The sequence below is a fragment of the Choloepus didactylus genome, chromosome 2 (genome assembly GCF_015220235.1).
Source record: "Choloepus didactylus isolate mChoDid1 chromosome 2, mChoDid1.pri, whole genome shotgun sequence".
NCBI classification, from domain to species: Eukaryota; Metazoa; Chordata; class Mammalia; order Pilosa; family Megalonychidae; genus Choloepus; species Choloepus didactylus.
The window spans coordinates 94,611,346-94,633,035 of NC_051308.1; the positions used below are offsets into that span (position 1 = coordinate 94,611,346).

General features: G+C 38.6%; 1 protein-coding gene across 1 annotated transcript; it reads left to right on the forward strand.

The window, feature by feature from the left end:
* Positions 1–1,215: 1,215 nt before the first annotated feature.
* On the forward strand, positions 1,216–20,207 carry SELL (selectin L). The gene is made up of 9 exons (XM_037825389.1): positions 1,216–1,368; positions 2,228–2,309; positions 4,134–4,520; positions 5,417–5,524; positions 8,717–8,902; positions 10,037–10,222; positions 11,621–11,749; positions 15,721–15,739; positions 20,038–20,207. The coding sequence occupies exons 1-9, from the start codon at positions 1,366–1,368 to the stop codon at positions 20,054–20,056; spliced, it is 1,119 nt and encodes a 372-aa protein (XP_037681317.1). The 5' UTR covers positions 1,216–1,365; the 3' UTR covers positions 20,057–20,207.
* The last annotated feature ends 1,483 nt before the right edge of the window (positions 20,208–21,690 follow it).

Consider the following 21,690-nt stretch of genomic DNA (forward strand, 5'->3'; position numbering starts at 1 on the left):
ATTGTACAGAGTTTCTATTTGGATTGATGGAAAATGGAGTGATAGCACAACATTGTGAACAAAATTTATAGCACTGAATTATATATCTGAATGTGGTTACAAGGGGAAATTTTTGGTTGTATATATGTTACTAGAATAAATTAAAAAAGAAAACAGGACTATACAACCCAAACAGTGAGCCCTATTGCAAATGATGGACTATAGCTAATAGTACAATTCTAAAAATGTGCTTTCATCAATTGTAACAAATATATCACACTAATGCAAAGTGTTAATAATAGGGTGACATACCAGAACCCTGTATTTTATGTATAATTTTTCTGCAAACCTACAATTTCTCTATTAAAAAATAGGAAAAAGTATTGCTATACAGATTAAATAAGGAAATAAATATGGAGTGTTTAGCTATATAGGTACATTTTTTTCCTAAAAATGCACATCTGTTTATGTCAGTGAGTCTTCCCCAAATTCCTCAGTTCTTTTCCAGAGTCTTCATCATATGGATCTGAATTTCATAAGCAGTCTTATCTCCCTTACATTTAATACTCCAGAATTATAAAGGTATTTGTAGGCTCTCAACTTCACTTAGGGTAAAAGCTAGTGCTGCTCTCTTCAGGACCCAGCTTTAGAAAGTGCCATGACAAGGACCTGCACTAGAGGGTGAGCGAGGAAAGAGGAAGGAGAAGAAACTGAAACTAATCAGATCTGCCAGCAGACATCACACATTTGTCTGAAACACAATTCTGATTGTGTGGTGTTTGTAATTATCAGGGTCCCTCTACCACAGATAGATAAGAGTTACCTATGTGTTTATAAAAAAAAAAAAGTTGAGACAGAGAGAGAATAGAAGAAAGAGAAAGAATGAAAGAGACAGAGGAAAAAGAGAGAGAAGAAGGAAGGATGGAAAGAGAGACGGGAGAATGGAAGGAAGGATGGATGGAGAAAAGGAAGGAAGGATGGAAGTAGGGATGGGAGAATAGAAGGAAGGAAGGCAGGAAAGAGGATGAATGGAAGGAAGGAAGTGGGAAGGAGAGGGAGGAGAAAGGGAGGAAGGAAGGAAAATCTGACAATAATTGATACCTTCCCAGTGAAGTTGGAGGCTTGTTTTCCTCAGGGGGAGGTGCTAGAGGTCAGGCTAGGAAAGGGGTGGGGAAAGGAGAGAGAGAGAAGAGGAGGGGGGATGGGGAAGAAGAAGAGGATGTGAGACTTGGTTAGAGAAATAAAGGAAAGTGAGCATCTCCGGTGAAGCACAGACAGTCTCCATGCCACACAGCACACTCCCCTTGGGCAAGACCTGGAGACTTTTGCCACTGAGTCGAGAGGCTGAAGGGCTGCATAAGAATTAGAGAAGCATCAAGCAAAGCCATGGTAAGCCTTTCAGCCTAAAAGATTTCCAGATGCTCAGACAAAACCCTTTCTTGGTATTATAGGGTCAGGTGGCAAAGGACAAGCAGCAACACATTTCATTTTTGGATTTAAAAAATTTAAAAATTAAGAATATTGTCAGAGTCTCAAAAAAGTGAGCCTAAAATCTGTTTTCTCAGACATGCTGATATCCTCTCTTTGACTTTTCTCTGATGAGATTCTTGAAAAGGTGCTATCTTGTTGAAATGAGCACTTTTGCAACTAAATGCTGCGATTACCTAGAAGTGATATGCTTCAGAAAAGATGACACTAAGGAGTGCAGAAAAATTAGGGATCTTGTCATTTGAGTTGCTCAAAAATGTACTTCATTTTATTTGAGAAAAAAATATGAACAGCTTGCCTTTACTTGTGTCTGTTTTGATATCTAATTGTTTCAGGTATTTGAAGAACTGACCCATTATAATCAATGTGAGATTGTGACATTAAATTTAGACATCATTAAGTCACTGGGCACCACAGAACATTTTTTAAAAATGTATACTAAATATCAGGTAGTTTAATCTAACACTCAGCAGCAAAATAGGTACAAAAAATTACTGAAATGTAGGGGGAAGATTCAGAGCAGTAATGATCAGCAACTTGAGACTAAAACATGAAAAAAAAATCCACATATCATCACTTTTGAGGGAAATTTAATGCTACTTTTTCACATTGTGTCTGAGAAATCTATTACCTTGGACATGGTTAAAGACATATGCGTTTTATTTTGAACTTTAAGAAAGTTGGAGGCACCTCCTGAAGGTGCTGCGAACTTGTGGTTGAAGAGTATAAATCTAAATAAAATTTTGCACTTTATTTGCAGATATTTCCATGGAAATGTCAGCACCCTCAGAAGCGCTTATGGAATGTCTTCAAGTTGTGGGTCTGGACAGTGCTTTGTTGTGGTATGTTATGATATTTATATATTACTAAGCCTTTTTTACTTGTGCTCATTTTTCTTAACTACCACTGGGTGTACATAATATAAGAGAAAACTATTAGGTAGGCAGCTATTAATCGTGCCCTTTCTACAAATGTCTCTTTTTCCCCTCCTATCCTTAGTGCTTTCCCATTACTCGTTACACCCGCTGCTGTGTGGTAAAAATCCTGATAATCCCATAAAAGTCTTCATTTGTAAAGGAATAAAGTCCATAAAGAAATATCTAGTCAGGAACCTTCAATATGCACCAAATATTTAGCATGCCACTTTCTATTTTTAAATAATGGTTCAATATACAGCAATGCCATTTCTACCACTAACCTGTGAGCTGTCTGAGGACGGGGGACGTGGTTGATAGCTTTTTGGTACTTCTCCCATTGATACAAGTTTTATGTCTGATTCTTGAAGACCTTCAGGCAATTACTTTGAACCTTCCTTCTCATTCCCTAAGCTAATGTCTTCTTACTCCCCGGACTGGATTCTTAACTCTACCAAGCAAACAGGCTTATTGTAATGCCTCACAAAACCTACTCCTTATACCGTGTCTGCCTTGTGCCACTTGTGGAACCCAGAGCTGTCTTCATTCAACAAATATTTTCTGAGTCCCTACAATGTACCAAACACTATTCTAGGCAGTGAGGATACAGCAGTAAACCAATCTATTTCATCCCTCTTAGAACTCATATTCAAATGGGATGCTCCTTTAAAACTCTGTTCAAAGCATTTATGACATTTTCAACCCATTAATCATACCTGCTTCCTAGCTCTCTGTCCATTTTTAATATATTTAATTTAATCAAGATTAGTTATGTTTTCTTTGCATATGTTATTTCCTTTTCAGAATCCTTAGGAAACTATAAGAATTATTTCTATATTTTCTTTGGTATTTCTCCGGGGTACTTGCCCTGCACATAGTGAAAATTCAATAAATGTTGATAGCTGTGAAAGCTTTTACCTTACTGTATAATGTTTCACACAGATCATACCATGCTTGAATGGTATATATTATTATGGGGTCATTGTATAATTATGTGTTTATTACTGTTTCTTCAAAGCTCTCATATTTAAATGATTATTTGATGTTTAATTAAAATGATTATTGAATACTTTCAGTTGAGTATCTTTCTGCACAGAGTGTGATCTAATCAATTCTATAATCCTATATCATTTGGTTTTGTAAATTGGTCTCTTTTTTATTATGCAATTATATATATAAGGCTTTGACTATGTTTTGAGGCTTTCCCAGCAGTAGCTCTTCCTATGGTAAAATATTATCTTTGTGATATGAAAGAGATTACAAAAAGGTATGGCATTGTTCCTGCCCTTATTTTGCTTCTCCTTTAAGCACATAAATGCTGGCCTCTTGGGAATTGCCTCAGGATCAAAAAGTGGTTTGAAAATCTTACAAAGTTACACTTAAGTTAGATTTAAGTGATTCACAGCCACTGAGCAAAAGAAATACGAGTTTCTGAAATATGTGGGTTAAATGTCACTGAAAGAATTTTGAGAAAAAAATTTATGAAAATAAATCTGAGAAAGTCATCACATTTGTCTAAAATAGAGTTATGAGTAAAAGCAGCATATTATGGTGAAATGCAATTGGAGTCAGGAAGTCTAGGTTCTACTTTGAATTCACAACCAACTAGTTTGTGAGCTTAGGCGGGTTGCTTATAACTGTCAGGGTCCCAGTTTCCTCATCTTTAAGTGTCGGGTTGGCTTGGATGAGCTGTTGGCTATTTTCAGCTGTAACATTATGTGAGTCTACAGAATTTGCATTGACGTCTTTCAGATTTCCTGGTACATCATGGAACCCATGGCTGGACTTACCATTATTCTCAACATCCTATGGACTGGAGAATGGCTAGAAGGTTCTGCCAAAAAGATTACACGGATTTAGTTGCCATACAAAACAAGGGGGAAATTGAGTACCTGGAGAAGACACTTCCCCACAGTTCTACTTACTACTGGATAGGAATCCGGAAGGTGGGAGGGGTATGGACTTGGGTGGGAACCAACAAGTCTCTCACTGAAGAAGCAAAAAACTGGGGTACTGGGGAGCCCAACAACAAGAAGACCAAAGAGGACTGTGTGGAGATCTATATCAAGAGGCCCCAAGACTCGGGAAAGTGGAATGATGACTCCTGCCTCAAAAAGAAGGTAGCCCTCTGCTACACAGGTAGGGAGTGACCAAACTGCTTGGGACTTGGGGCACCGGAAGGGCCAGAGTTAAGAGAAGAATTGGATTAACCCCAGGGAAATGCTGGGGAAAGAGAACAAGCTGCTAGTTGATTTTAAAATACCTCCAATCCTCTAAGTAAACTTGAATCATGCCACTTCTGAGAATTTCTGGTGTTTGAAGCTGCTCCCTATACTCTAAATCAAGTTACATCAAAATGATAGGTATATATAGGAAGTAAAGATGAAGAACTGGATACCCAGTGCCCCCTGATAACAAGGCAATGGAATGGAAGCAGAGAGAGGGGGCCAGTGGAGAGCCTAGGCTCACATCACCTCAGTTTCCTCATTGCAAAATCGGGCGCTAGGTGCTAGACCTTAGCTTCCTGGCCAAATATGATGTAATTCTATATAATGAAACATTGCATTATCTGAGGTGAGTGAACATTTCTGTAAACACTATGCTGTTTCCAAAAGGGTCAATATTTTTCCAAGTCATATTTTTACAGTGAAATATAGATACTGTGATCTCTTGTAAATTGAACTCTCTGCTAATTTTAGCAAGTATGAACTTCTTAATCTCCATACTTTCTATAGAGAAAGTGATTGCCAAGCATATTGCAAAACTCATTGGGGTCAAGGAATCATTTAATCTACTTATCACATTAAAAGTGAGTAATTTCAAGAGTTTCAATGAATGCCACTAAGTTTCCCCTAAATGTTATAGAGTGTTATTATTGGCAAATTCATTCTGAGAACAAATCAATGTCTATGGCTATATGGCTAATATACTACATAAATAAAATCTCACTAAAAAAGTTTTCAAGGTCAAAAGAAATGATTATGACTACTAAAAAGTAATCACATTAAAATAATGTTTTTCTGACTTCCTAAAAGCTTCTTGTCAGCCCTGGTCATGCAGCGGTCATGGGGAATGTGTGGAAACCATCAATAATTACACCTGCAACTGTGATGTGGGGTATTATGGACCCCAGTGTCAATTTGGTAAGCTCCTTTCTTGTTTTTTTTTTTCCTATACAACTATTCTGAGAAATGGGAAGTTTCTATCAGAAAGCTATGCTTTCACAATGTTTCTAGCTTCCCGTGGAGATTTCATAAGTCAGTATGAAATTTCAATTCACCTCTAAAGAAGTCTTTTTAAGCACTCACAAAGAACACAGTTTTGGGATAAAGCTATAAGGGTTGCAATAATGGATCGGGTATGTTAGATTCCCGCTCTCAAAAATCTCATGATATAATGAATTTTTTGGGTTAATTAGAACTCTAAAGTCTGAAAGATACTATAGCATTTATCATTATGAGAGTGAGTTATCTGTAAGGTAATCTTGCTTTTTAACATAATTCTCAAAGTCACGACAGGACAAGGCCAAAGAGGAAAGTACATATAATGATACATTATTAAATATTGCAGAGATATATACATATATATATGTATATATACATAGATTATATAGATATATACTAATAAATTCAACAAATTCATTTGGGCTGGGTATTTCAGAAGGATTCAAAGAGCTCTATCACAGATTCTGCTCCTAAGGGATTTATAATTAACTAGTGGAAATGACATATGCTCATAATTAATTGAGTTTGATGGAAAGAAAAGCTGGAGTAAGTTTGTCAAGACTGGGGACTCCTTAAGGAAGAAGGCTGGTCTTTATTTGGCAACACCTGAATTTAGGGCACTTCTAGAAACAGTTCATAGAATGGACTGGAGAGCAGAGAGAGAAGAGCAGAGAAACATTAGGAGTCTATTGAAATCATTCAGAGATGTGGTGGTGGAAATGGAAAGGAAAGAAAACACAGATTCAAAGTCAAGGAGTCTTTGACCCAGTCAGCTCTCTACTGAAAGAAATATAAAATCCTTTGATGTTAGTTGAGTTTCAAAATTATGTGTATGAAGTGTCTGGCACATAAAATAGAAAATTATAAAAAGAAAAAAGTGATATTTGTAAGAACAAAAAATTAAAGCCAAAATAAATTTAAATGTCAACCAACTAGAATAGATCTAACTCATTTTACTCCATCCCTGAGTCATGACTCCTACATAATACTTTACCCCAGATAATGCTTACCCCATTCCTGAACTTAGTTTTTTAATCCTTTTATATCATTGGCATGCCTATTTCACTCCTTTTGAATATCTTACTACTTTTTCCCATCATATTGCTCTTTCCTGGTTCTCTTTCAACATGTGATCATTTCTCCTAGGGTTTCTTCATTGACATGTACCTAACTAAGCCTATTAACTGTTATTATTTCTCAGCTTCTGTCTTTTACCCACTGCTCTTCTGACTCCACATGCTCCCTTTTGTCAAACTCATGACTCTTGTATACTCAAAAATCTATGTGAGGTTAGGACTGACAAATCTGTGTCTCCAGTCTTGAACCCCAAATATGCTAGACATATCCTTTTGGATACCCAAAGGACTTTGTAAAATCCATTGTCACCAGCCAGCTTTCCTTTTTGAATTTGTTATATCGGTATGTGGTACCACCATTTACATGGACCCTCTTTTGTGGGACTCTCCTCCCCCTACCTTTATGCAAGGTAATACATTACCAATTTTTATAATTTCTTATTTCTCCTGTTTGCCTCCTACTTGCCAACTCTACTATCATTGCTTTCATTATCTTTCTCCTGGATTATTGCAATAGTCTCCTAGCTGAGTTCCACAACTTCAAATTAGCTGTCCTGAAATACATTATTCCTACTGCTGGCAGGCTGGTCAATTAAAAACAATCAAACAAACATCACACAAATGTGACCATCCACTCTTTAATTTCTCCCCATCATTTGCCCTACAGGATGAAATCTAAGCTCCTCAAGGCTTAATATATATAGAAGTACTCAATAAATAAATGAAAAACATTTAAGAGCATTTTGTCTTGGTTCCCATCTTTCTCTCTCACCACTCTCTGTCTCCTTTTTCCTTCTAGTAACAACAAAATGCTTGTAGTTTTCCACACTCTCCACCCATCTGCTTTGTATCTCCTTGATGTTGCTCATGGCTTTCTCTATCATTTTGCATATGGCTAACATACCTGTTCATCTTTAAGTCAAAGTTTAAAGACCATTTCTTCCAGGAAGTTTTGTTTGGATCCCAAGGCAGGCTAAGTGTTCCTATTCTGGGTTCTCATTCTGTGTTCCCATAGTCATCCGCATTTCTTTCTTATTTCTCCCACATTTGTGGAAGTTATCTGTTTTCTTGTCCATCTACCCTGGTAGCTTGACAACTCCTTGAGGTCAGTAAGTGTCTTATTTATCATCACATCTGTAGGATTCTGTGCTACAACTGGAATGTATCAGGCTTTTGTTTGTGGGCCTGAAATGAATTGGACAGTATAATTTACTTTAATTTGGACTTGTCCTATCAGGGGATAATATCAAAATTCTTCTAATTCCTAGAGTCCTTTCTTCATTTAGATCTCAAGAACTAGATCAGAATGATGGCTCAAATTTGGTAGATAAGAAATAAAACACAAGTGTTCCATATTTGCATGTATTTGCCCAAATGATATGTCAGGGCCTAAAATTCAAAGACTTTATTTTGCAAGTCTTCATTGGATCTACCAGACCACCAATCAGATCAGGGAAATAGATACAGTTTCTGAAGAGGATTATCAAAATCAGAACCACTAAAGTTCAGGAACTGAGCTATAGTGGATAAAGACAGAATCAAGGCCAAGATGCTTCCGGAAGCTTATAAAGAATTTATGATCTTTATGGAGATCTCACTCTCCGATCATGGAAGCCCACTCTCTAAATCTCCTTCTCCTGATACTCTAGTATACTCGGGGGCTCCAGTGTAATAGCTATTTCCAAAGTCTAACTGGTCATTTCCATGTAAACCGATCTGGGTTTAAGTACTCTTTCCCCCCAGATAGTGCTCAAGACAAAACAAAGAAGACAAGCTCACATTTAGTTAGGACTTTCTAATTAACCAGGCTCTGTTCTAACTTACTGACTTGCATTAAATCATTTAATTCCTGCACCAATTCTATGAAGTTGATACAATTATCATTATCCCCTTGTTGTAGATGAAGAAACTGAAGCAGGAGAGGTTAAGTAACCTTGCTTAATGGCACATGGCTATTAAGTAGCAGAGCTAGGATTCAAACCCAGGCATAAAGTCCTCTTAATATTACCTTATACTGTTTCTTTTCTCATTGAAGTGGTTCAGTGTGAGCCTTTGGAAGCTCCTGATTTGGGTACCATGGTCTGTACCCACCCTGTGGGAAACTTCAGTTTCAGCTCACAGTGTGCCTTCAACTGCTCTAAGGGAACAGACTTAATTGGGATTGAAGAAACCACCTGTGGACCATTTGGAAACTGGTCATCTCCAGAACCAGCCTGTCAATGTGAGTAACCGTTCAGATAAGAAGCTTTGTTTCAGTAGTCCTGGGTCTACAGCCTGGGAAAATGCACAGTCTTGCTGAGAAATCTGTCTCTTCTGGAACACAATTTCAACTTAGATTATACTATGATGCTTTTCAAGTGATTTATTGTTACTAAAGCTAAAAGGAAAACACCAAACAAAAGAATAGCAACCGAATCCCCTGTCTCTAAAGCCATCTCACAGTGTGTATGCAATTTACAGCAATATAGTGTGTTACTCTGCATTTTTTCTTCTTTTTTTTCTCATTGCCATGGCATGAATGAACAGTCTTGTTGAACATCAGTTAAATTTTGGTTGTCCTCTCTTCTCAGGAGCACCTATTTTATGTGGTGTTCTACTTAACACCAACCAATTTCCTCTCAGATGGGAAGGGGTCTTTTTTTTGAGTTTTTTTTTGTTTTGTTTTGTTTTGTTTTGTTTTGGTTTATTCTTGAAGTCTTCTTTTAGTTTTCCTCCTCCATGAACTCTGCAGAATAACAATTGTTGTGTAAAATAAAAACATAACCTCTTAACTTTGTTCATTGGAAATATGTGTTGTCATTTTTTCCTTCTTAATTGCCAAGAAGATTAGCCTTATAAGAGAGAAAACTGGTGGCATCCAAACTTTTTGAAGTTTTGGTTATGCTGTCTACATGTATGCTCCTGAAGCACTAGTTTAAGTGGTTTAATTCTCAAAAGAACTGTCAAAATTCTTTATTTAAGCCTAAGAACTACACCAAACAACCTGCTGAATTTTATAGAAGTGGGGTGACTTGTTTCAGGGACTTGGGATGTTTTACAAAATGACTTTTGTAGACTTTAGAACAAGTGAAAGTGAAAATTCTCTACAATCACTGAGAATATTCCATGAGAGCCTTTGGGTAGAGACAATGTGGCATGGCACTTCCAGCAGAATTGGAGAGCCACCATAGCTGGGCACCAAAGCTCCCCCAGGTTTTTTTATTTTTTTATTTTTATTTTATTACCCCCAGGTTTTGAGTGCTCTTATTGCTAGAAGGTTCATATGAATGATTAAGTCAGACAGCTTTGGCTAAAAACCTTTAGTTAAGGGAGGATCTCTGCCCAGAAATACTGTTTTTTTTCTTTCTTGTTGAAGTGATTCGGTGTGAGCCTCTAACAGCACCCGATTTGGGGACCGTGGACTGTAATCACCCCCTGGCAAACTTCAGCTTCACCTCTGCATGCACCTTCCACTGCTCAGAGGGAACTGAGCTAATTGGGGAGAAGGAAACTATTTGTGGATCATCTGGAATCTGGTCCAGCCCTAGTCCAATATGTCAAAGTAAGTTTGCCCAGATATACTTTTGTTTCTTTTTTTCAGCCAATTCTCAACTCCTCTTCACATCTTAACTCTTAAAATCTAAACCCACTGTCTCTACTACTTCATATTTTATTCATTTTTCTATTCCACTACAATCTGATTTCTCTGTTAGTCCATTGAAATGCCTCTACATTGGTCAGCAGTGGCAGTCAAATTCCCCAAATAGTGGGTACTTTTCAATTAGCCCATATCTGTCTTTGCATGAGAAGGATTATGTCTTCCTCAGCTTTGTACATCTTCCCCTTGACACAGAGCCTGACAATTGGTGCTAAAAATATGCATATTAAATTAGCATGTGAAAAAATAGCCACCCAAGTATACCCCAAGGCTACCTGCACCAATGGAAAAAGTCTTTAAATGGTAGGATCTGTAGAGGCTGTCAGAGAAGCAGATCTCCGTGTGGCCCAGGGCTTGGGAATAGAGTGGGGAGCAGCGAGTAGGCATGGGGTCATTAAGGGAGGAATTTGTATCAGGCTTATCAGGATGTTTCCTGTTAAGGCTGGCCTATTGTCATCTCCTCATCCAGCCAATAGATGCCCTCTGTTTGGATCCTCTGGGAACTTGTTTGGGTTGGGGATGGAAGCACCTTAAAAGGGTTTAACAAAACCCTTTTTGTTAATATGAAGTAATATGAAGAATAAGGAACACAGTCAGACCCTAAGTCAATATGCAAAAGTAGCTTCCTTCAGATGGTGGGATCAGAGGACAGATTTTGTAGGTTTGTCATATTGGTATTTTTTTCAATAAAGCTCCCAAATGAACTTAGTTTACACTTCCAAGAGGATATGTAGATGCATCCTTTTACATTTTTGTCAAGGAAGTGGAAGGAAGTGGTAGGGCTACATCATTTGAGAGCTAGATTGGTACAGGTCCTTAGCATATAAACATCAAGTGCATATTATTTGCGCAGCAACTTTAACATAACTGCTTTAATAGTCCCCTTTGATTGACAAGTTATCTGGTTCAGATCATTGTCTTTTATTTTTCCTGAAGTTGTATTAGATGTTTCAGTTCTTCTCAGTGTTTTGGTGTCCCAAGGCCATGGAGCTAAATACAGCAGTGACCACTTCTTGTCAAGAATTTTAGATACCTTTCCATGACTTGCAAATCTGGGGATCAGGATTCTATAGGTGTTGGGCAAGGGAGGCTGGTCCAGTCTTTGCCTCTGCCACGGACTTATCATGGGCCTTGCCATGCCGGTTTCCTCATCTGTCAGATGGCATTAAATGAACTACCTCTGGTATCAAATGGGTTATTATGGGGAGACCTAAGGAGGAAAAAATTCAAATATCATGAGATGGCCCTAAGACAATAATGCTTGTGGCTTCATGTTATGTGTCTTACTGATTTCTCTTTCAGAATTAGACAGGAGTTTTTCAATGATCAAGGAGGGTGACTATAACCCCCTCTTCATTCCGGTGGCTGTCATGGTTACGGCATTCTCTGGGCTGGCATTTATCATTTGGCTGGCAAGGCGATTAAAAAAAGGTTTGTGAGTTTAACTTCATATAAAATAATACAACTTTAAGGTGAAAAAAATGTAGAGAGACCCACAGGAAATTAAATGTGATAGATTCAACTGAAACAGGATGCCAAGCTTTACGTGCTAAAGACACCCGTCCCTAGGGACATGTGAAGCAGCTTGGTACAACCTTCAGTAAACAAGCTGGCTGTTGTTTGCTTTTCAATCAACAAACATTTAACAAATACCTGCTATGTTCAAGACACCTTGCTAGGGTGGTAACTGAGTTAAATTAGATATTTTAATAGTTCTTTGATCTTATTTAATTTTGCAAAAAAAAAGGACACATAATCCTTTTCAGTGGCTCTAAGAGCTTACATGCCTTTGGCTTCAATGCTACAATTCCACTAGAAAGTGAATCTAAGGTCCACTAAGGTTTTCCAGGCACTGCTTCCAAATAGCTGACCTCTTCTAAAGTCACATAGTTCTCTGGCTCCTGTGTGGGAGTGCACGTCTCTGGGAGAAGTCCCCATGTGTTCTTGGCATTGCCTCTTCAGCAAGGCCACAAGTTCTAACCATTTGTACCACATGCTCATGTTTTCCCTCCATCCTGGAATGGAGAAGAAAAGGGAAGAAGGAGGGCTGCCTTGAGAAGCTACTACCTGCTGCCCAGAACAGTAGATGGAACACCACCAGAGAAGAGCAACAGTATCACTTCCCTTGCCTCCATCCTGAGTGTGTCCAAGCCCTATAGTGGGACGATCGTGCTGGTTACAGGCCCATGGCCCTCCACAGGCCTTGAGTGTGCACTGTCACGTTTGGCAGCATTCACATAGCAGAAACATTCAAGACTATGGAATTCATGCACATTAGGCATTCCTGGCTCAAGTTCAGAGGTCATGCATGGTTGACCTCCAACAACTGATTATCAACTTCTCTGTACTCCCATTTAGTGGAGTCAGTTGATTGGCAATTTAATTCCACTTCCATCAGATTAATTAGCATGCATCCTATTTGCTGAACATGGTGTGTAAAGGCTGCCCCCACCCACATTGACAATTATAGGAATATTATCCACCAAAATCCTTAATGGTCTTCCACCATGATCTCATCACTCATCCCAAGTTTAAGAATAGGGGGAGTTAGGTTAGTTTTCTAGCCAACTCAGAAAGATAATAGGAACGATACTGTCAATGGCCAAGAATTTCATTAACTGTACTCTGAGAGCAGGGAGCAGTTACAATGTGTCTGTTCTTATTAGAAATTCTGCCAAATTTGGATCCAACCACCTTAAAATACTGTATAACTTATGCAAAAGAAGAACAGCATTTTTCTCCCGCCATTGCTATTCCTTTCCTCTGAGACTACATAGCCTGATCCCAATCAACCTTTCTTTCCTCCTGCCTTGACTGATGATGGCAGAAATGAGGGAGTAAAAAAATAGTGTGGGCAATTGTACACCTTCCTCTGCAATAAGGTGGCTATTCTCTAAATTAACCTCAATGACTTTGGACCTGTGCGTTACTTCAATAAGGGGGATATTTATTCCCAAATTCCAAAATCTGTTAATACATTTTTGTAAAATCAAAGTCACGTATATTTAGTGAGGAGATTATCTGGCTAAGGCTGTTTTACAATCAGTGGTGAGAAAAGCAGAGGGGTTGTTTTCAAATTTTTTACCTTGGAGTCATTTCTGTACAAGATCTCAAACTGATAACTTGAAAACTTACATGCCCCTGCTGTGGGAATCAGTGTGGGGCAAACAGGAAACTAGCGGGCAGTTAGGGTAGTTACAGTTATGCCAACAAAGAAAACAGAAGCCCCAAAAGATCACTGATGTTGTAGGAAAGTCAGGGCATTTTCAATGTAACATTTTAATACTCCCCATTTGTAAAACATCTTCCAATATTGTCTTCTACAACAAATGACTTGTGTTCCAAAATTTTAGTTGTAAGTTGGTTATGAAATACAAAGAATATTTTTTTCCTATAGAGACAATGTTAGACATGATAGTTAGGTTCCCAGGCTAAAACCCCAGAGCTTTCTAACAGAAAATGTAGCTGATTCATTTGCAATGATAAAAATGAAAACAATAAAGCTGTATATATACATTATTCATCTACATTGAGAATTTTATAGGTTTTTACGTTCAGAAAACAGGAGAAAGGGAACCGCTGAATATTTAGAGCACAGTAGCCAACAAAATGACTGGAATCTTGACTCCTGTTCTGTCCTTGGATGCACTGTCTGAACCCTGGCATTTTACTGCTTCCCTAGTTATCTTGGTATCCAAGATATCAGAGAGAGTTCTCTCTGATATAGGAATAAGGAAGTCTCCAGAAACATGCTCCCCTGCTCATGGGCTATCTAGAAATACTTTGTGTTCCTTGCATCATCATTCTCTGATCATTCATTATTATTGATCCTATTTCCTTAATGAGTAAGGCAATGATGTCTTTGGCTAAATCTTTAAAATCCCGTATCATCGGGGCCGAGTCAGAGCTCAGACTTTTTCTTTAAAAATTTTTTAAATTTTATTTTGAAATAAATTCAAACTTACAGGAACAGTTGCAAAAACAATACAAACCCCATACACAGAACTCCAGCATACCCTGACCCCCCTCCCCTGATACCCCAATCCACCAACTTTAACATCTGTCACACCACCATTTCTTTCTTTCCCTCCTTCCCTATCTATCATCCATCATCTATTGCAGAGCTCAGACTTTTATCCATGTGTCCCCTAGTACCACTGGCCTTTAGATTAATTAGACTCTGTTTTTCTCTTGGTTGGAAGACTTTTCCACCTGAACCAACACACGGGTTAGAAAAGGGCATGAAACTGAACACGTGCCCACTTAGTTCCCTTTTCTTCAAAAATAAACCCTCACAGTAGGAACAGATTCTTGCTCATTTATTGCTGTGTTTCATTGCTTCTAATGTATATCTATATGAAGAGAAACAAATGAAACCCAAAATTAATTCAGATTTGATTCCCCCTGCTCAGAGGCATTTGCTGCATGTCATCAGCAAGCTGAATTTTGGAGGAAAGTTTTAAATCAGTAATCAGTAACACTTTAAAGGTTTAAAATAGTAATGGAACAATGTTAGGCCATGGCCCAAATACTTTGAATACATTTTCTTTTACTAACCCAAAGAAGAAGGTACAATTATTATATCCCTTTTACAGAAAAAGAAATTGTACTTCAGAGAAGATAAGCAGCTGTTCAAAGATGCACTACAGGTGGCAAAATAAGACTTACACTTTGGCTGGATGATTCTCGAGCTCTGGTTTACAACCACAGAAATATATTGCCTCCCAGATGACTTTATCTACTCAAAGAGTTTTTCTGCTTTTATTTCCTCTGGAGCCAAACATTGCAGTTGATTCATTTACCTGCTTATTCACACTCTGCTTTTTTCAAAAAGAATATAAGTTCATAAAATGCATTCAATATAGCAAATTTAAATTAGTTAAAAAAAAATAAGAATAAGACGGCAAAATTTAGGGTACCAAGGTAAATTGGAGCCAGGAGTGAAGTTAGGACACAAAAATGTGTGTCACAAAGTCCTATACACTTGATAGAAGGGGGTCTCAGATCTGACTCTGAGTTACCTGGCAGCCAACAAAAGAAAGAGGCATAACCACTTGTGGTATTTGCTATGTTTACAAGATAAAAATATACCAGTCACTCAGATGAGACTATGAAATTCCTACCACTGAGAATAGAGTGAAATTTCTCTTATGTATTCTTGTAGAGAAGATGCTGCGTGAGGTAATGACACATGTTATTATAGTATTAATAGCTAGGTCTGTTAGGGAAGAATATCTAATTCCCTTAGATACAGTTGGGATCCACCTGACAATACATAATACACTTCAAAAGACAGTTGTGAAGGTGGGACCCTCCTTCTCCCTTACTTTAAGGATTATTATCTTATTATTATTGACTACTTTTTACTGATGCTATTTCTTTCTTTTCTTTTCCATTTTTAGACAAGAAGTCTAAAAAAAGGTAAGTTTTATCAGAAAAGAATTTCCATATCTGTTAATTCCTTCTCTTCTTTCCTTAAGATAATTCCTATGACAGCTATACATATTAATTTCTAAAGTAGTTATTTATATGGAGTCTTCATCCAAAGGAAGTTTCTAAGGAAAGTGATAAATTTACTAGTCTCCTTTGAACACTATTTTTTGTTGCTATTGGAGCTGAGTGAGTGAATGAATAAATAATGCCCTAGAAGGAAAGGGAAGTTTATGTAAAAGGAGCTTTTTGTCCCCGAATTTTCTTTGAGGATTGGAAGCAATGGGGTATATTCTTCTTGTCCTGACTCAACGTGAGGACCTAAAGACAGTATTCATGAAACATGAAATTCAGCCAGCATTTATTGAGAAACAAGTATATCCCAGACCCTAAGAAGAAGGCACACCTCTGGAACCCAAAGCCTCATTGCCCAGCACATGACGGCAAATGGCCACTTGTCTCATGAATGTTATCCTTCAGAAGTATGGACGAGGTGGGGTGCATGAGTTCTATCTATGGATTCCCCCAAAGAAGCAATTTTTTAGTTTGATCTTGAAGCTCAGATAAAGTATGGGCTTTATCCTGAGGTCTTTGGGGTACCATTAAGGGGTTTAAGCAGGTGAGTGTCATGCTCAAATTTGCATCTTATGCAGATCACTCCGTACAGCAGTATGGCAAACATGGGAGGTGGGTGAGACTAGAGGCAAAGAGACTCGTTTTGCAGGGTTTTGAAGTTATTTAGGTTAAAGCTGGTGATGCCTGTCTAGAGAAATAGCAGAGAGGAAGGGTTCATGAGATAAGAGGAGGAAGAAACAACAGATTATGGTTATTAATTGGCTAAGAGGAAGAGAGAAGAATCAAGGAAATTGCCACATTTCTGACCTGAGAACTGGTGGATGATGGTGCTATTTACTGAGAAGGGAACACAAAACAATGATGAGTTTTATAGAGATGAAAATCATGGGCTTAGTTTGAAGTTTTAGGCATCTGTAGTTCACTTACCGTCCACAGCACAGGGCATCTGGGAGTTCTCATATTACAGGAGGTAACTGCCACCCCAGGGCTGGGTGCCATCAGCCAGGGAGGCTGTGCATGTGAGAATCAAAGACAACCTGGGAGAGAGGAACATCAATATCTAACCGGGGGTGTGGGGTGGTAAGAAAAGGAGAATGAGAAGAAGTTGCCAGAGAAACAGAAGGAAAGTGAGGAGAGGAGGGGGGTAGGGAATGCGAAGGAAAGAAGAGGGAATGGGAGGGCTTTCAAACACTGCTGGGAGAGCCATGAATTTCCCAGTGGATGTTAACAAGGGTTTCAGTGGGGAGATCATGACAGAAATCATGACAGGAGTTGAGGATGAGCGGGGATGAGGAAACAGAAGCAGAACACGTATTCCTCTCTTTCAATAAGTTTGGCCATGAAAGACACGGTTTGGGGGTAAATGGATGGAGACAGAGAGTCAGTGGAGGTTCTTTTTGGTTCGATTTTATTTTATTACCCTTTCTTCTCATTGATAGGGATGGCTGGGGTCCTAGATCCTGACCTTCCTGTCTCTGTGGGCAGGAAACCCACAAGATGTAAAGATTTCCTCCTTGTTCACACCCATTGAGTGACAGTCTTCTGGCACAGTCTACTCAGAGCCGTTTCCTGGTCACAGGAACCACCTGCGTGTTAATTGCCACTAGATGGAAGCAAATTGATTCAGAATGTATTTAGAGGTCCTTGGGGAACGTGAATTGTTGCTGGCAGGAAGAGGTTTAGCATTAAGTTAATTACCGTATGAAGAAAATTGTCATATTGTTTTTTCTTTCTTTTTTAATTTTTAAAACCAGAGCAGTTTGTAGGTTTACAGAAAAATCATGCAGAAAGTACAAAGTTCCCATATAACCACACTATCCACACAGTTTTCCCTCTTTTTAAAATTTTTCATTAGTGTGTCACCTTTGTTACAACTGATGAAACAATATTATTATACTATTAACTATAGTCCCTAGCTTACATTAGGGTAATGAGTCAATCAACAGTTGTTTATTGAACACCTTTGTGGTGGCACACTGCTAAACTTAACTGAAACACCAAGTGGGATAAGCTGTGCCTCTGATCTCAGGGAGATTGTTATCTTGTTGGGGGACTTAGTTAGGAAGCTGGGAAAAAATTCAGAACAAAAATACAAAGCAGAGTATGGTAATGGCCAAAGAATTCCGTATTGGAGAAAGGAAAGATGATTCCAGCTTAGTGATCACAGAAACTCTTATAAAGAAAGTGGAACTCTTTTTCTGATACAAGGAAAATGTTTAAAAAATAGATCAGAGTGATCAACGAACAACTACATGATGGTAATGTGATCAATTGATTGTATACTTTGGATGATTGTATGGTGTGTGAATAAATCTTAAAAAAAAAAAAAGTGGAACCTGGGTTGGTTTTTGAAGGATGGATAGGACTTAGGTGCAGGGAGAGAAACAGAGATGTCAGTCTAGAGGAGGGAACTGATGCAGATAAAAGTCTGGCAGTGGGACTGTGAATGGCATGTTTGGGTGTCCGTGAGTCCGTGGTGTATGGGGGAGCTGTGGGAGAGGGGGGAAGGGAGCCCTGGCCCCATCCAAGTGGCCCTTGTGTGCGTCACTAGATGGTCTACAAGGACCTAGCAAGGAATTATTTTCCCAGCTGTCTCAGAACACCTCTCATTTGTTGACCAAGGTGACTTTGATTCTGAGAACCACAAAATTTTAGGTCTGGAAAGTATCTTGATGGACACCACATTCAAAATCTCTTTATAGTTTCACAATTAAATGTTTCCTATAGGCCCTTGGTGACAGCCTATAAATAAGTTTCCTATAGGCCCTATAGGAGCCAGTGACAGAGCTAGTTAAAATAACAATAAACACTTACCAAGCATTTATTCCATGCTGGCATTGGTCTGAGTGTTTAACTCGCCTTAAATCTTTAAATATTGCCTACACGCCTGTTGGGGTAGGTACTACTAATATCCTCATTTTATAGTTTAAAGAGAAATGAAGTTGCTACCTTGAGGTCATTGAATAAACAGGAAAGCTGAGATTTGAATCCGTCCGGATCCGGAGATCATACTCTTAACCCCTTATGCCTCTAGAACTCAGGACTCTTGACTTGCAGGTTAGAGTTGTACCTAAACACACTCCTCTCCCAATAAGGTGATTTTTTTTTTTTTTCTATCACACTGAAACCATTGTGTGAAGGCACTGAGGAAGGGAGGGGTAGAAGAAGTAGGGTGTGTTCTAGAACAAGACAAAGGTTAAATGAACAGGATCATACCAAACACTGTGTGTCAATTTTTTTAAAGCCCTTGAGTTAATTCTCATGGTCCTATTTACACCTTCCTATTAACTTTCGGTTGGTAAATGACTGACTTCTTGGGCATTTGTGGTTTCATCTCTTGCTGGGTTATTTTGACTCTTCTGCAAACTGGTTCTGTTTATCACCTCATTTGGTTTCTAGTGGCTAAATTCTGCCTGGGTAAAGGCTACACCCAAGATACACAGGAAGATATGATGCCAACCTCAGAGGAGGGTAAATGTGAAATTTTGCTTTCTGAAACCTTTTTCTCTCCATATTGGCAAGCAGGTTTGCAGCTGCTGAATTGTGGTTTACCTTGGCAGTTCACCATGAGAGCAGAGCCTCAGAATCTAGCTCTCCCTTTGAAAGGTGTTATTAGGACGTACCATATTTGGTTCTCCCCTGTCATTTCCAAGAATATGTGACAACTGTGTTGCAGAAGAGTTCCTTTTATTTCATGAAGCTAAATTTGTCACCATCTCCTTAAATCATATCCCATCAGAATCAGAACAACCACTGATTGTAGACAATCAAATCATGAGTTTTGATTTTTCTGATTCCTCTACATTTGAGCATGTCTTCCATTTCCCTGGCTTTCCACTGGTCCAAATCTGCCTAAAATGTCCTTCAAACTCATTACATATGGAGACAAAGCCTGTACTGCAGAAATTTCCCAAAGTGGTCTGTGGAGCAGCAGTGTCAGCATCACTTGGGAGCTTGTGAGAAACGCAGAATTTCATGTCCCACCCAGACCTACTGTATCAGATTCTGCATTTTAACACGACCCTAGGATTCAATATCCATAAAAGTGTGAAAAGCACTGTCTAAGGTTCTCTTCCCATTCCTTAATGTCCAACTCTCAATGTCCTTTGCTCCTCTCCCCACCTTTAATTACTATTTACCTTTACTATTAAGATGTTAATTTTTGTGATTTTTTAGCTCCTTAATTCAATTTATTATCTCTTGTTTTCATTCAGCATGGATGGCCCATATTAAACCACCTTCTGAAAAGAAAATTCTTGGGATACAAAAGAATCATTGGGTACTTCAAATCCCTCCTTGAAAAGTTTTTCATGGTGATGCCTCCTGCATTGAAGAAGAGAAGTGTTTCAGTGCATCTGAAAAGATTTGTATATGCGACCGGCAGCTCCTTCTGCTCTCCTCTACTCCCTCCTTCCAGCCCACAGTTGTGGTTTATATAGCTCAGCCTTTTATACTCTTTTCCATGGAGAAACAAACTAGACTGCAGGGGGTGGGGGGGTGGGGGAGTTGGGAATTACCGTCAAATATGAAGTCATCTGATTTTGCTCTCTTTCTTGACTCTTATTTCCAGTTTCAATTCAGTGAGCAGTACCTGATGACATACACTTCTGAATACAGTGAAACTTGGTTGCATATGTAACTACAAACTCACTTTTGTTGCATATCAGAGATCAGATTTTACCTCCCCTCTGTACACTGTCAGGTACACTCTTATAGAAAGGTCCTAAAAGTGGGATTATCCTAGCTTTCCAACTCGTGGTAATGGGGTTCTGCTAAAGTTGGACACCTGGCTACAAAATTCTTATTTGCACTGCAGCCCCATCTTTTGTAAATGAGAAAGAGAAATGTAACTGGTACTGTTTTTTAGTTTTGATTTTGCTGTCTGCTTTTATTAGGCTCATCCAGATTTCTTGTAATCAATGCTTCTTTTATGACTGCTATATTGTTTGATGTTATACAAATGAATTAAAACAATTAGAAAGAGATTTCTGGGCTCATGCTGAAATGCTCCCCCTTCCCCTGCCCCTAAACCTCTTATCTACCTACCTATATTCTATCTATTCTCTAAGATTCATCTTAGGCATCCCCCACTGTCACAACTTCTTTCATAAATCCTTCCTTAACTTGTCCAGCTCATAGAAATCTCCCCTTCCTGACTTCTCACTGCAAGATTACTCTGTAAAATGCAATTCTGCAAATAAACGCAACTGGCTTTTTTTTTAATGTTGCCTAATTAATTTTAAAAATTAACCTCTGCATGTTTTCTGCCTAATGAGATTGTATGTTTGTTAACAGAAAAGATTGTGCTGCATCACTGGTGTGTCTGATTTATTACTTGACATTCAATAAATGTGTGTTCAAATAAATCCAAAAGAATGTATAGCATGCTGGTTGATATAAGTCTTAGCAGACTCCCTCCATGGCCTCAACAGATATTCACCTAATGACAAGGGCTGATTTTTCATGAGACATGAAACTAGCTGGAAATAACAACTTGTCTCATGCCCAGTTCAAGTGTTATATACAGTTGATGCATGTTATGAAAATGACTTGTTAGTAAGGATTATATTTTCCTTTCTCAAAGCCATTTTGGATTCTGCATTGCAGCCAGGGCTGCTACAAAAGGTCCCTCATGTTGAGCACTATATAATTTAGAGTGTGCCATTCACATAGGTTAGGGTGTACCTCCTGAAGTTGTACAGTGCACAATATGCACAGCCTCACATGGTGAACCTGACTGCAAGGGCTTATCTGCAGAGTACACATTCAACCAAGGCATCAGGGTCAAGAGACCCAAGTGGAGGCTACTTCTTGGGATTAAAAAACACAATCTTTGGTTCAAGCCCTAAGGCCACCATGTGATTTTA

What these genes read in the sequence shown, in the direction of transcription:
- SELL (XM_037825389.1), top strand. An exon ending in TCCAGAACCAGCCTGTCAAT is followed by an intron (nt 8,903 to 10,036) that starts GTGAGTAACCGT and finishes TTCTTGTTGAAG; the next exon opens with TGATTCGGTGTGAGCCTCTA. An exon ending in CCCTAGTCCAATATGTCAAA is followed by an intron (nt 10,223 to 11,620) that starts GTAAGTTTGCCC and finishes TTTCTCTTTCAG; the next exon opens with AATTAGACAGGAGTTTTTCA.